The 16293-nt window shown below is 36.0% G+C and overlaps 1 protein-coding gene across 1 annotated transcript; it reads right to left on the bottom strand.

Annotated features, from left to right (window-relative positions):
- Window positions 1–5228: 5228 nt before the first annotated feature.
- Window positions 5229–15679, bottom strand: Marcol (MARCO like). The gene is made up of 4 exons (XM_013349416.1): window positions 15625–15679; window positions 7462–8096; window positions 5585–5706; window positions 5229–5361 (listed from the first exon to the last, which is right to left on the bottom strand). The coding sequence occupies exons 1-4, from the start codon at window positions 15677–15679 to the stop codon at window positions 5229–5231; spliced, it is 945 nt and encodes a 314-aa protein (XP_013204870.1).
- Window positions 15680–16293: the final 614 nt, after the last annotated feature.

The following is a 16293-nucleotide window of genomic DNA, read 5'->3' as shown; positions in this document are numbered from 1 at the left end:
TTCCTTGACCATGAGGGCATTCCTAGGCCTGATAATGCCAGAAAAGCCATGGTGTTAAAGAGTTTGAGAGAAAAAGAAGGTTAGATGCATTTACCTTATGAATTTTTCAAACTTAGATGGCCAAAATAATATAGAGAAATGTGAATTATTCATGGGAGGACAATGAGATACTAAGGTCTTCATAGTTCAAGTTTAGCTACAAAATACTTTTCTTTCAAATTAATTTTAAACACTGATATTGTGTGGTTGTTAAGACTGAAGATGTTAAGATATTTTTTTTAATTTTTTTTAGTTTCCAGTTTTATTCTTTATTGTTCCAAAATAATACTGGAACACATGCATACAAATAAACCTAATATACACATATTTAGAGAGTAAATTATTGTTGGAGGAGGGCTCACTTGTTTGTCCCAGCTGCCCAGAACCAAAATAATCACATAGAAACTGTATTAATTAAATCACTGCTTGTCCAATTAGCTCTAGCTTCTTATTAGCTAACTCTTACATCTTAATTTAACCAGTTTCTATTAATCTGTATATCAACATGAGGTTGTGGTGTACCAGCAAAGTTTCAGCATGTATGATTCTGGTGGCCATGGCTCCATGGTGTCCCCTATTTACAACTTTAATTATGATATCAATGATGCCCATAGAGAATTGAACTCTGGTTTATTCTAATATCGCCTTCTTTAGTAGATGAAACTTACAGAAGAGAATTTACATTGTGACATTGTGACATAATATAATATAGAGAAATAACATATTAATTGCTGTGATCATCACTTTTCAGTTTAATTCTTACATCTCAAGATATTTGTATATACATTTATTTACAAGGCCTAAGATCATGATGTAATAATACTTAGTTTCTTGATATCTTTGTACCTTATAGGGCTTCAAATACTGTTTAGTCCCTATGTCAATCCAATGAAATGCCTCCCTGGCAGATCATCTTCGAAGTGAAAAGCAAGATCTGTCCCTTTTATAGTCCTCAGACACTGATCTCTTCCATGCTAGTTCTAAATAAAATCTTATCCACATGGCTCTTCATTTAATATGGGCCATAGTGGAATCATGTGACAGAGTACACTAAAAAATAATTCTCCTTTTTGCACAAAGCTCTGGTGAAATACAAACATTGGTTTCCTCTTTTGCCCTTAAAAAAATTAGAAATTTTTTTAAAGGTAGAAAATGTGAATTAGAAGTCCCCCCAAAGACATTTTACTACACATGGTCTGGAGATTAAAATTATGGATGTATTTTCTATTTATATAAAATTTATTTGGACTTTTTCAATTAGTTCATGTATCACTTAGAAAAACATGTACACTTTAATAATCAACATTATACATCTCTCAACCCAGATGCACTGGATACTTTTTTTTAATTTATCAGGGTCTTTGGTATTTTTCAGTAATGATTTGTAGTTTTGAATGGATAAGTCTTTTGCCTCATGGGTAAAATACATTTGAGATAAGGCCTCCTTCTACAGCTCTGACTGTAATGGAACTCAAAATGTAGACAAGTCTGGCCTCAAACTCAGATATCTTCCTGTCTCTGCCTCCCCAGTGCTGGGATTACTATGCCTATCCAGCAACTGTTTTCTTAATTTTATTTTTATATTTTATAAGGAGCATAAAAATATAACCAACTGTGCATTTCCACCAGTAAGTGTTCCTCTTACTCCACATCCTTTCCAGCATAAGCTATCATTGGTGTTTTTGATCTTAGCCATTCTTAGAGGTTTAAGATGATATCTCAGAGTTGTTCTGATTTGCATTTCCCTGATGCATAAGAATGTTGAACATTTCCTTAAGTGCCTTTCAGCTATTTGAGATTTTTCTGCTGAGAATTCTCTGTTTAGTTCTGTACCTCATTTTTTAATTGGGTTCTTTGGAATTTTGATGTCTAATTTTTGAGTTCCTTGTATATTTTTGAGATCAGATATTTATCTGATGTAGGATTGGTGAAGATCTTTTCCCAGGCAGTAGGCTGTCTTTTTGTTTAATTGACTGTATCCTTTGCTTTACAGAAGCATCTCAGTTTCAGGAGGTGCCATTTATTAATTGTTTCTCTCAGTTTCTGTGCTACTGGGGTTATATTTAGGAAGTGGTCTCCTGTGGCCATGAATCAAAGGTTACTTCCTACTTTCTTTTCTATCAGGTTCAGTGTGGTCAGATTTATATTGGATTATTTAATTCACTCGGACTTGAGTTTTGTACATGGGGATAGATATGGATCTATCTTCACTCTTCTACATGTTGACATCCAGTTATGCCAGTTCCATTTGTTGAAGATGCTTTCCTTTTTTTTTTTTTTTTTGGAAATCAGTATGGAGGTTTCTCAGAAAATTGGGAATGAACGTAGCCCAGGATTTAGCAATATTATTCTTGGGCATATACCGAAAAGATGCTCAATCATACTACAAGACTTTTGTTTAACTATGTTCATAGCAGTGTTATTTGTATTAGCCAGAACCTGTAAACAACCTACATGCCTCTCAACTGAAGAATGGATAAAGAAAATGTGGCACATTTACACATTAGAGTGCTTCTCAGTGGTAAAAAGCAATGGATTGGTATGTGTAATGAAAAAGTTTGTTTTTGTTTCTAAAAAAATAAAAATTGAAAAATTATAACCAAATTTTATGTGCAGAATTTGTATCCTGAAGCTTTGCAGAGGAGAGTAATGTGCTTTAGCTCTTTGTATGCGTAGAATTCTTAGTACTTTCTACATATGTAATTGTGTCATTTGTGAGCACTGGCTAATTTCATTCCTTTGTGCAACTTGGATGGCTCCATTTCTTATCTTACCTGAGGAATCTACCTGGAGCTTCTGTTACTATGTCCAACAGAACTCGTGAAAGGAGGCATCCTGGCTTATTTTTGATCAGGTAGGACAGTCTTAGCTTTCCATTCTTAGTAATATTAAGCTAACTATTGCTTTTCTTATAATGGGAGAAACCTTTTAATCTATTGTGTTGAGTGATTTTACCACATGACATACTTTAAAAATGTCAGCTATGATAATCATGCTTTTCTTTCTTTTCTTAAAATGTTTATCACTTTGGTTTCCATGTTGGAAATTCTTGCGTGATGACAGCACCTTTCTTGGTAATGGTGCACAAGTTTTATATTTTAAGCTGCATTTGTTTGTTTATTTGTGTATGTGCATGCACACACATGTGTGTGTATGTATATGTGGTGTGAGTATGCCACGGTTCATTTGTGGGGATCAAAGGAAACCCTGCAAAGTTCATTTTCACTTTTCATCATATGGGTCCTGGGGATCAAATGTGGATTTCCAGGCTTGGTGGCAAGAACCTTTACTTTCTGAGCCATCTTAAGAGTCCCTAATCCCTTCTCTGTGCTGGTGAATGTGGGTTCTTATAATCACTAAGGACTGCAAGTCAACACTCACAAAAGATGTTGGTCTGTGGTTTTTGTAGATGGGTCTTTAACTGGCATTGCCATCAGGGTAATACTGGCTTCATAAAGTGAGTTCTCAAGTGTTTTCCTGTTAGTATTCTTTGGATGAATTTGAGAAAGATTAACATTAATACTCCTTTAAATGCTTGGTATAATTCCCTAGGGAAGTCATCTGATCAAGAAGTTTTTGATTTGCATCCTAATTTTACCATGTCCAGTTTTGTTCATGTTCCTTCTTAGACAATAGGGCATTTTTATGAATTTGTCTTCTTCAGTTAGGTCACTCAATTTCTTAACATACACTTGCTCATAATATTCTCACATAAAATCCATTACATGTCACAGTTTCACTGTAGTTTCACTGAGGTTACTTTAACTCCCCCAGATATTTCTGGAACCAAGACTCCTAAAGTGAAAAATCGTTACATTTTGTAGGCAGTCCTGAAATTCTAACATGTGGGTTTATGTATTGAAAGAACAAGAAAGACCCATATTCACAAGGTTTTGAAGTTTGGGAAGGGAGGGATAAGACAGTGATAATCTTTGGGAATGTTTATACACAAAACTCCACCAATGAGGAGCATATTTTGGAATGATTTTATTTGCAGTGAATGGAACCAGCTCAGAAATAATGCAGACTCCATTAGCCTTAGAACACCATGCTAGCGTCGCACTTGAGCCCGCCAGGAAATCCATTGTGAAATCAGAATTGCAGTTGGCTTTTGATGCTATCGATAACGGTTCAGATGAGCATCTAGCATTTCCCCTCATGGTTGAGACTCAGCTTCCCCCTACTCAGCCTGAAAAAAACAATGAGAGAAATCAGCCGTTGTGGCAGCACCACAAAGGAAAAAGGGATTGTTAGAGATCAGCTAGGAAAAGCAGGCTTAGCTTCTGGGTTCTGCGGCCCCCATTTACTGTCCTGCAAAGCTATGCACATTGCTTCAGCCACTGCTCCTCTCTAGACAAGGTGCTTTATCAATAATATCAGAGAACTGGTGTCTAAGGTCCTTTGTAGTTACAAATGCTTGCAGATAGTGCAATGGTATCAGTTACGTAATTCCCAGATTGCACAACTGTTGAAAACAATACACACATTCTTAACTCGCTGAGCATTCAAAAATTCTGAAAAGTTACTTTGTAACTCTTTCCTAATTAGTTGTTACAATTTTAAAATCTTCTTTGTTGAGCCCTGTTTACTTTTATAGTATGTGTGTGTACTGGGGACAGTTGTGTGCTGTCACACATATACAAAGGACAGATGACACAGGTATGCAGTATTAACTCCCCTCCTCTTACCTTGTGTATCCGTGGGATGGAACTCATGCTCTCTGTCTTGGGGGTAAGAACTTTACCTAATGAGTCAGCACCCTGGTCCATATCTTACAATTTCTAAATGGCATAAATAGTTTTCTTTCTTGTAGAAGGACATAACACCAGATGGTTCATATGCTTCACCAAACCCACTTCTAGTGATATTACAACTAAAACAACATTTTAAAATAACAATAACTAATGCAAGGGTTTCCTAGTGTTTTTTTTTTATATTTTTTAACTTCTCTCATATTTTGAACACTAAAGCTCATATACTTAGGAATTTCTGAGTTTTTGCTTATTGTTTTACTTCCAAATCTTAAAGCACTGTGTGGTAATTGGAGCTATTAAGAAATGTTTGGTAAATCCTCAACAGAAGGTAATTTTATCCTAATATAATCAGATTAACAATCACTGTTCTCCAAGACTTAGCTGAATATGTAGTTCAGTGATTAGGTATCTTGGACTAAAGGTGTGTCTCAGTCGTTAAGAGAACTTGCTTGTCTTATAGAGGATCAGGATTTGTTTCCCAGTGCTGACATTGAGTGATTCACAATCACTTGTTAACTCCAGTTTTAGGGATCTGACAACCTCTTTTGGCCTCCTTAGATACCCACACCTACAAGTTTTAAAAGAGAATTATGTTTGTTTTAAACATGTCCTTAGACAAATAATAACCAGGACCATTGTTGAGAGGAGATTATCTAGACATAGAAAATACTATTTTTAAAATATTTTCTTAGACAAATAATCGTCAGGATCATTGCTGAGAGAAGATTATCTAGACATAGAAACTATTATTCTCTTTTCTGTGACTGAAAAGGAAAACAAAAGATTATTACCTCTTTGCTTCCTTAAATACACAGGAGTTCCCATATGTCTTTCCATCAGAACCACAGACTGGTTTGTAAACTGAGTCGCACCTTTCTCTACCATCTGGGCTCTTGCTGACCATGCTTTCAGTCTGCAAAGATGGGAGAGAGCATCAGGTAAGAACAGCGTGATAAGTTTGATTCAAAAATCATCAAAGAAAACATTAATTGTTCATTTATTATTGAGAAGCATTATTCTGCATTGTTATGCGTTAATCATATTATTCCCTTATTACACATACTACATTGAATCTATAGGTCTATAGGGTTATGTGAATGTCTAGAATGAACAATATATTTTGATCTATTTTACAATTGTAGGCATAGAAGCATAGTGCTTTCAGGTTTAAGCCTCACACATGAATGTGTTAAATATCTAATCAGTGACTTAAAGATGAAGTTATTTACCGCAAAGTTTCTAAAACATAACCTGCTCTTAAATGATTTAGAGAGACAAATCTTAACTCTAAAAGGAGCAGCAAGTCTGGGAAAAGCCATACTTACAAATGTAAATAGCATAAAATTTATTGTTTTTTTCCTGTGTGAAGGAAAGATGAGGCAGGCATAAAATTATACACAATTTCTTTATGTAGTACATAACAATATTTCTTTGAGTATAAATTACTAAACATCAGAAGATTAGTTCCACAGTTTTGGTTAGCCCATGAAGACAATCATTAATAAGAATGATGAGACACTTTTAGTCAAAAGTTTATAACCTTATGATGGTGACTTATTCATATATAGCCTATAAAACAGTTGAAGTTATTTCTCCCATTTTATAAGCACTATACAATTTCCAAAGTTATGTGATGCCCCGAAGACCTAGCGACCTGCTGAAAATGTTAAGAAGGATGGCAGCCTCCTTTCTGGGAAAGTAGTACTTTAAATTAACCAAGAGACACTAAGAAGAACAAATAGCTTTCTCCTGAAAGGAAGATGAAAATAGGTAATTTATGATAAAAATAATAAAGTTATCATTAAGATAGAGGACATGTTCTATCAAACTAGGGTGTAAGTATAATATGAAAGCTTTCAGACAATGGAACCAGGAAGCCACAGGGGAAAGAAGGCAGGACCCAGGAAAGAATACAGGATACATGCTGAATATGTAGATGCTCCTCTTTATGTAAAACAGCTCACAAGCATCAAGCATGTTGTTATTCTATCCATTGACCAAACCAGGAGAACTGATTTTTGTGTTTCATTTATCCTAGACTATAAGAATAGAGGTTAAAATGAAATGGTAGTTTTTAAACCATGTTCATGATTGAGTTGAAACTAGAGATGGTTAGTTATAAAGAAACAGCATAACTTCTACGAATATATTAGCGGGCTATCACAGGACTCTGTGATATGGACGGCATGTGAGTAAGTGCCATTTGGAATGACATTAGATGACAAACAGGGTCCTAACGCTGAAAATCCCTGGAAGTCACATTCGGGATTTTGAGTTGCATCTTTTAGGAAACTAGAAGCACTGAAAAAATTTCATCAGGAACAGCAGACCAGCTTCATTTGGAATGATCATGTTTACAGATTACAGCTGTGATTGAAATGGGCGTGAAAGTTAAACCCAAGAGGGATGGACTCGGTTGATGAGATTTTTAATTAATTCAGTTTATGTTTAAGGGTTTGAACAGGAGAGGACAGAAAGAAACAAAAAATGATATAAAACAGATAGTCCCTCAGTGATGACGAATGTGAAACTAACGTTGTTTTCATTTTGCTTGGTCAGTGGCATTGCAAATTGTTCTGAGTTTGTGGTATTTAGCTAACTATTATCAGGCTTGGAAAACAGAATGACTGAAGTAAGTTTAAAGAATAAGACAGACATCAATACTAACCTTAATCCTCATTGTTCCATCCTTTGCTAAGTTATCTTCATTTTTTCTTTCTTCTTGTTTATATAAAGACCTTGGTTTCCTTTGTTGGTTAGAAGGTTTTGGCTTCCATTGTTGGCTAGAGGACCCAGGTTTCCCTTGTTGGCTAGAGGATTCTAAACTCCCAGGCTTGCCTTTATTGGTAGGTAGTGTTGGCTTCACCTTTTGGCTAAGAGACTTTGGCTTGTCTTTGTTCTTAGGTGATACTGGCTTCCCTTTTTGGTTAGGAGACCCTGGTTTTCCTTGTGGACTACGTGATCCTGATTCTTTTTGTTTGTTAGAAGAACGTGAAGTTCCTTTTTGATTTGATTCGCCTGACTTCCCTTGCGAAATCCAAGCACTGGCCATCCCAGGATTTTTAAGAACTTCTGGTCTCCCTTGCTGGTCACCGCTGACTGGTTTGCCTGGTTGGTCGGAATACCCTGGTTGTCCTTGCAGAATGAGCATTCCTGGTTTGCCTGGTGAGAGACTTCCTCCTTGTTCATCAGGTTTCTCCCCTCCCCCAGGATTAGCTTCATTTTTTGTCTCTAGAATAAGTGAAGGTTTTTGATTCTCTTCCAGCTTGATAGTACTCGGTTTTGAAATCTGGGTAGAAGAAACTGAAATGAAACAATAAGGAAAAGAATAAAAGAGTAATTATTTTAATATTCTAAAACAAATAATTCACCACATGATATGATTATCATATAACTTCTTGAATTTTTAAAAAGTAACTCCAATTTGGAATATTCCCATTTTTCTCTCACATTGAATATGTAGGTTCTTCCAACTGTTTTTCTTTAATGGGTTATAATTTCCAAAATAGCATAGCATCTAGCATGCTTGTTCATTTGTAAATAGTATTATCTGATTTCTTTTTAACTAGTCCTATTTTCTGTCCTTATTTCCCTTTGTTTCTTGGGAAATAAGAAATAAGAGTGGTCTCTGCTCAGTACCTATTATAAGCTTCTGTTTTATCATAGAATACATTTTATGAATGATTATCAATTTTGGGAACAACAAAGTCTTTTCCAGCCTGCAGGGAAAATATTATTTGCCTCTAAGCAAAACTCCGAACATCAATTATAGTGTTGGTTATATTATTTTTGGTTAAACTATAGAAAATGATAAACACTACATGTATTTTGTATGTATCCTTTCTTTATTTTTTATGTATTTATGTATGTATTTATTTATTTTTACAATGGCTCTAAGAGAACAATGATTTTGACACTTCCGATTGTGCTCATCTTTTATTAATAAGGCTTTGGCTATTTGGGATATATTTTTATTTATTTGTTTTTATATAAATTTCAGCATTGATGTTCTTTTTCTTTGAAGGATGTCATTGGACTATTAATCAGAATTGCATTGAATCTGTAGGTTAAGTTGGACAATACAGTCATTTTTACAATATTGATTCTGCCAATTTATGAACATGGAAGATTTTACCATCTTTTAAAATTCTCTTTAAATTATTTGTTCAGTGTCTTAAATATTTATTGTAAAGGTCCTTCATTTCCTTTATTAAGTTTATCCTAAGGTATTATATTACACCTATTCAAAGTATAGTTTTAAACTAAGACTTAGAGAATTTCACACAATCTATCGTGATCATGTTCAGCCCCAACTCCCCCTTCCTAGTCCTCCCAGAACCACTCCTCCCCATCATCATATCTTTTTTTCTTTGTCATTTTCCCCCAGGAAAGTCTATTTTCCAGCAACTGTCCTAGTCTCTGGCTCTTATACTCTTTCTGCCTCTCTCCCAGGATGTTCCCTGAGCATAGAAGTTTAAGGCTTGTGTTACAAATGTCCTTTTGGAGGAGGGAACCCCATGGTCAGTTGATCTCTTTGTCACTTAGATCAGTTGTAGTTTTATGTAATGACCTCTTTCTTTCTGCTGAAAAAAAAAAAGCCTGATGTGGGATGAGAGCTATACTTCCTGTGGGCATAAGAAAAAGTTGAGTGCAGATAGAGATTGTTATACTGGTCTAGACGAGGAGCAGCAGTAGATTCTTAAAACGTGGTCATCAAACGAACAAATAATCTAATAAAAAATGGAGTACAGACCTAAACAGAGAACTCTCAACAGAAAAATCTAAAATGACTGAAAGACACTTAAGGAAATGTTCAACATCCTTAGTCATCAGAGAAAACAACTCTGAGATTCCATCTTACACCTGTAAGAATGGCCAAGATCAAAAACACCGATGACCACTTATTCTGGAGAGGTTGTTGGGAAAAGGGAACACTTCTGCATTGCTGGTGGAGATGCAAGCTGCTACAGCCCTTTTGGATGTCAGTGAGGCGATTTCTTAGAAAATTAGGAAACAACCTTCCTGAAGACCCAGTAATACCACTTTTGGGTATATATCCAAAGAATGCTCAATCGTGCCACAAGGACATGTGCTCAACTCTGTTCATAGCAGCTTTGTTTGTCATAGCCCTTCAGCCAAAGAATGGATAAGGAAAACGTGGTACATTTACACAATGGGTGAAACTGGAAAACATCATTTTGAGTGACGTAACCCAGATACAGAGACAATTCTCACATATACTCACTCATAAATGGTTTTTAAACATAAAGCAAAGAAAACCAGCCTACAAATCACAATCCCAGAGAATCTAGACAACAATGAGGACCCTAAGAGAGACATATATAGATCTAATCTACATGAGAAGTAGAAAAAGACAAGATCTCCTGAGTAAATAGGGAGCACGGGGACCCTGGGTGAGGGTTGAAGCAGAAGAGAGAGGTAGGGAGGGGAGCAGAATAAAATGTAGAGCTCAATAAAAATAAAAAAAAAAACTTATGTTTTAACACTAATGTATTCCACATTTTCAATTTATTCTGGCAATTCACATATCACTTATCTTTTTTTTATATTTTCAGATTATGGTCCCCCAATGTTAGTGTCAAAAAACAATAAGCAAAAGTTAATATTTTGTAGCTTAGCAAAATGGCATTCTTCTGGGTCACATCTTTTGTTAGTAAAATTGTTCCTTTTGTCTCATCTTGTTCTTGATAGCAATCACCTTTCTTCTTTTTTATCTTGAGGTTTCTTCTAAGATTTTGTTCAATGTTACTTTGTTTTCCTGGGTAACTTTCTGCTCATGGTACACAACTTAAAATCATCTTGAGGTAGATGATTTCCAATTTTTACTCAGGGTCTCATTTGAATTTTAAATTTCCCTGCTTCATATCTTTAAAAGTACACACTTTCAAATCTCACACACTTTAAATACAACTGAATGTATTGGCAGTTGTGTTGAGCATGCTGGTATACTGGCTGGTAGATATGACTTTGTCTAGGCAGAACTCTGAGCAGCTGGCAACATTCTGAATGATGCTGATAGAGTATGGGGGGGTCATGATTGTAATATAGTCATTCATCCAATTAGATGAAATGTTTATGTTTAAAGAGCCCCTTACTGTTTCAGGACCATAATGAGAGTTAAAGATACAACAAAGACCATGATTCTGAGAAATATGTTAATGAATACAAATGTGTAAACAGGAGAGCATAGTCATACAGTCAGTTCTACAACACACAAGGCAAAGTGAATGAGAGACTAGGTAGCATGGATATGTCAGCAAGAAGTGGTGCTGATGTGGACTTGGGGGGTGAAGAAGAGGGAGGTGTGAAAATCCAGCATTGGCATAGAGGAGAGGTCAGAAAATCAGGAGTGGAAATGAAAAACCACACCAAGCCAAATCTTTTAAAACACCTATATTAAAGTATGAACTAGAAAGTATAGCAGTATCTGTCACCTACAAAGAGTTCAAATAATGGCAACTGATGCAACCACCCTTGCAATTTCTAAAGAAAAAGGGGACAAAAATTATTACTATTTCACTTATAAGACACTCAAACACCTTAAGCAAGTTATATAAATATACAAATTCAACATTAACATAAAACTAAAATCTAATCACAGAACATTGGATCACAGCACACCACCCTTCTCTTGCAAGATATGAAATTGAATTTTATGCTCTTATATAACATTTTTTGATTGACAGCATCTTTGTACTCTAAGCCCTTTCTAATCTCTTATTCTTGCTTCCGTCTGACCACAAGTCTTCCATTCTTGTACCTAGTCACCATTTTATGCCTCTAGGTCTTTATCATTCTGAAATTATCTTTGCCATTTTTGTTGTTTGATTCTGATGTAGCATCACCTCAACCCTCAAATATTTGAACTCTGTCCTTAGAGAGTTGGAAAGAAAGACACCAGACACAACTTTCTTACCTGAAAACAGAACCAGGAACATGAAGGGAAGGAACGGCAACCCCCCCATGACAGAGCTCGGAGATTCAGACTTGGCTGTTGGACAGCGTAAGTGTAATTCTTCTGTAGCTCCTTTCTAAGTAAACCACATTCATGACCACCATGTTATATATTTGAAAAATCCTCCACCCTTATTGCTAAATACTGTTCAGCACTGTCTCGAAAATTCCACAGTAAACTTACACAAAGGAAGGTGTTTCTTGAATTTGAGCCTCACACCCCAAACTCCCGTAAATATCCAAACTTTACTATGCGTCTGTCGAATTATCTTCTCCCAGGATGAAAATGGGGAGACACACCTGGCCAAGGGATGAATTCATTGTTCATTTCTTTATTGCTAAGGAATAGCTTAGGTGGTGTTGCTGTTCACTCAACAAATTTATATGTCTGTGATGGGGACCTTCAAGGCATTTTCCCTCAACTGAAATTTATACCAATCATTTACCTCAAATTACATATTAAAATCAAGTTAAATGCATCAGCTATTGGTCATTAGTAAGTTATGAATGCATTCAGTAGGGAATGATGACATGTAGTGTGTTTTTATGAGTTAGCAGGAGACAAAAGAGTTTATGGTAGGGGAATAACATTACACTGCAGCCTTTTCTTCTCAAGTTATAGCACCAAACAGACACTCATGTGAAAAGCATCTAGGGAGGTGCACTTGATTTTAAACTTAGTATTATAACACACTGCAATATTGTCTTCATGGTTGAAGGCTCCATGTAAGAAATTCAAATTGTCTAGAGCAGGTCCAAAAGATATGTTTGATAATATGACACCTAGACATCAAATAGCATGATGTAGGTGGATGGTTTATGCCATCATAAGGAAGTTTTATTCTGCAGCTAATAGAAAACGTCACAGAAACCTACAAGTAGTCCAAATGCAGCAAACAACTGATCATAGGGTTCCCAGTCCCAGTTTACATATTTGCATTACAATCCTTACATTTGAGGCTCAGGGGACATTATGAAGAGTATTGGAATATTATAAGAGCCAGAGAAACAAAAGGCTTGCTGTGAAATTGTGTCTTCTACACATGGCAGGAAGTCATGAAATCTTAACATCATGGTTATGCAGAGAATGACAAAAACACTTGGCATAGCAATATGGATAGAGGAAATCTCACAAAGCCCACTACCAAGATGAAGAGCTCGGGAAATTAAATAGCTGTGAAGATGGGGAGAATCACTATCCTCCAGGAACAACCACTTGACAGGTTATCTAATCCAAGTGCTCAGTTCTAAACACATGCATATATGAATAACCAAATGTAATAGGCTTAGAATGCCGTGTATGTGTGTGTGTGTGCACATGTGCGTGTGTCTGTGTGTAATTCTGTGTGTTCAAGTGTATGTCTCTTTGTGTGGATATGATGTATGTGTATGTGTGTGGTGGGATGTATGTGAAGTGTTTGTGTATAGGTCTGCTTTTGCTGTCTGATACATTGAAGGAAACTCATCATAAAGCTCCCTGTAGTGAAATGAAGCAAAGGTACATTTGTTATTCTGTGAAAGCAACAATGCATTTAAATGTGGTTTTGAAAAAACCTTTTTGGCTTCAAAGGAGAATTTCAGGTGATTTTAACTATCATTATAAAGTCCTGACTTACAAGTATTGGATGCTGCTTACAATGTGTGTTCCTTTGAGATGTCAATTACCCTGGGGTTGAAAAGCAGGTGTAACATGAGGTGTTTCAGAGGCAACTGTTTAAACAAAATGCAGCTGTCGTAGTATCCTGTCTAAAAATCATGATAAGAAGTCAATCTAGGAACTGAGTTTCCCTAGACACTTAGCTGTGGTTTGGAAAGGAAATACCTTTGTTTCGTAGCATCTTTATTGTTATTCTGTCTTGATTTCTTCTTCACTTCTCTGTCTATAAAATGAGCTAGAGTTCGGATTAAAATGGATTTATTCTCGAGGTGGTAGAAAACAAAAATTTCCTGCTATCAATAATCATTTCAAATCCTGATTACATGGATTGGATTGAATTATGTCAATTTTGTATGTTGCAGGCACTTGGAATCCACATGGCTATGCCCACGAGCCTGCTTTGTGAATGCAGTGGGACAAAGCTGGAGCAGGACGGGACAATGCCTGCTGCCTGCTGGCACTGTGCCAGCATTGCCCCCTTTTTCAAAAGTGCTTTGAAGGGAGGGAGGCGAGTTGGTTTCTGCAGTGAACTTTCAATATCCAGATTACTTGATTAAATATCAGGCCATTTGCCACGCACCCAAGAGTGGAGAAGCTATGAACTCTCCAATAATTTTCTCTTTTTGTATTTACTTGTTCTTCCCCAGGGAAGAGAAAAACAAGTGTCCAGTTTAATTCTTGTGACCCTCAGAATAGTTCTAGAGTTTGAACACAGAAGAAGCAAAAAAAAAAATGTGCTCCATCACATTCTTTAGATTATCCTGATACAAACACAGTATGTCTCACTGAGTCCAGATAGAAGGAAAACATTTACTATGGTCTTTGGAGTATAACTTTTCTAAGAGAGACAGTCTCTGCTAAATGCAGCATCCTGTTGTGTTGTCAAAGTTGTCAGAGAAAGGCTTGCCAGTTAGTTAACCACAACCACAGAATCCAGAAAGGCTAAAGGCCATCCACTAAGTAATCCCTCTGCATCAAGGGCCCTTGTAATTCCTTAGCTGATTCACTGATTAATAAATTTACACAATCTCTGAGTCCCCACAAGGGCCCAGTTTTAGTGTGTTGAGCTCTGAAGAAATGATGGAAACCTTGCTTGAGGTAGTTTTTCTGCTGCGGGTGTTTATTACTTTAGCCAGTAAATGAAGTTTCAATGAAAACTGAAATTCAGTTGCATTCAGTTTCACCACTATTTATTGGGGTTACACATTTATCTGACACGTAACCGTGTTCCACCAATGTCAGCCAATGTTATTCTGTTAGCGTCAGCATTGGAGGAAAGTAGACACATGACCTTGCTGACTTCATTTTAGTTGAACCCATATGAAATGAAGAAACACCAATAAAATACAAAGTAGAGTGTAATTAAAATAGTCATGAAGTACGCTGGCTATAACAGAAGTCTTATTCCCAAGACTTCTATTACATGACGATCTTTTGTTGTATGTGTCTGTAAATTCAGGGACAGTAAATGAAGTTTATTCTCTTTCTAACCACCTAGTTCACCTCCATTTACCCCTTTAAGAATAGTACTGGTTTTGACTTTTGTCGCATCTTCATATTTAAGAGAAATTAAACACACAGTCATTAGTTTTTTTTTTAAATTTTTTGTTAACCTGTTACTTAAGCCTTGATTACAATCACATTCTATATAATAGCCACTCAGAGTTAGGTTTATATTTTGAAGAAAGAGCATAGCTTTAGAACAATGTTACAAAGATCAGCATCAATATATCTTTACATATTTCTATTCTTCTACAGAACAAGAATCTACCCCCTCTTCCTGAAATTTGAGCTATTGTCACATTCCTTAGAATAGGAGGCATTAGGTACGGAAGAATGGTAAGCTTTGGTCTAAGCCTTATGAGGCCTGGGAATATTAGATGAAATGAAAGATCCTCATGTGAGCTAAATACCGGTCACATGACTGAAGCCATCTTGTAATTCAGTTGAATATCCTGTTCTGACAATAGTGTATGAAGACAAATGTTCCTTCTAGTTTAGTCATGCCTTCAAAAGCCACAGAACTGTGAAAGTTTGAATGTGTGCTTGTTGTAATCCACTAAGCTTGATGTGGCATTGACTATCGACATTGGATCAAGATAGTTATATGAATACTACTTATTGTGGCATCTTTTATTTGATAGTTTTTGAGAACTTCATGCATGAGCACTGCATCTCTATCACTCTGCCCTTTCATACCCCATTCAACTGTGCCCACGTTCTTCTCCAAAACTAACAATCTCTTAATTACCATTCTTACATGTATACAAACAAAAAATATTATTTTTTTAAAAAATATTTTGTGTGTTTCTAAATCTTCAAAACTCAAATTCATAAATTCCATCATATTTTCAAAGTATCTATGGCCAAGAAAAGGGCAGAAGCCTTACATTACATAAATCAAATGCTACATTACTTATCCTATGTTGTATAACCAAGATAGTCTGATACTGACAAGGGACTAGATAAAGAAAGTCATGGAACAGAATGCAGAATTTGAAAGCAGAGTCACAGAATTATAACCAACTGAATTTAGGCAAGATAATAATGACAATATAATGGACAATACATTGTCATCTGAATAAATGGAGTTGAAGCAAGATCTCTATATGCAAAACAATTAATATAAGCACAACCTTTCACACAACTCAAGAATAACAGATTTAAATGCAATTGTAAAATTATAAAAGTATCCCAATCATCCCGTTGCCCCAAGTTCTCCCTATCCTACCCTTCTCACTTTTTTTCTCCCCTTCTCCCCTTACCCCCTCCCTCCCCACCCTTAAGATCCCGATTTTCTGCCTGGCAATCTTGTCTACTTCCCCTACCCAGGAGGATAGCTATATGTTTTTCTTTGGGTTCACCTTC

The sequence above is a fragment of the Microtus ochrogaster genome, chromosome 18 (genome assembly GCF_000317375.1).
Source record: "Microtus ochrogaster isolate Prairie Vole_2 chromosome 18, MicOch1.0, whole genome shotgun sequence".
Classification (NCBI taxonomy): domain Eukaryota; kingdom Metazoa; phylum Chordata; class Mammalia; order Rodentia; family Cricetidae; genus Microtus; species Microtus ochrogaster.
This window is presented reverse-complemented; position numbering and strand designations above follow the sequence as displayed.

Excerpts from the sequence above, each read along its gene's own strand:
- Marcol (XM_013349416.1), bottom strand. The coding sequence starts at position 15,679 with ATGGTAATTAAGAGATTGTTAGTTTTGGAGAAGAACGTGGGCACAGTT. Across the intron at positions 8,097-15,624 it reads CGTGGGCACAGTTGAATGGG|TTTCTTCTACCCAGATTTCA; the intron begins GTATGAAAGGGC and ends GTTTCATTTCAG. Across the intron at positions 5,362-5,584 it reads GTATTTAAGGAAGCAAAGAG|GTGTGGGTATCTAAGGAGGC; the intron begins GTAATAATCTTT and ends TAAAACTTGTAG.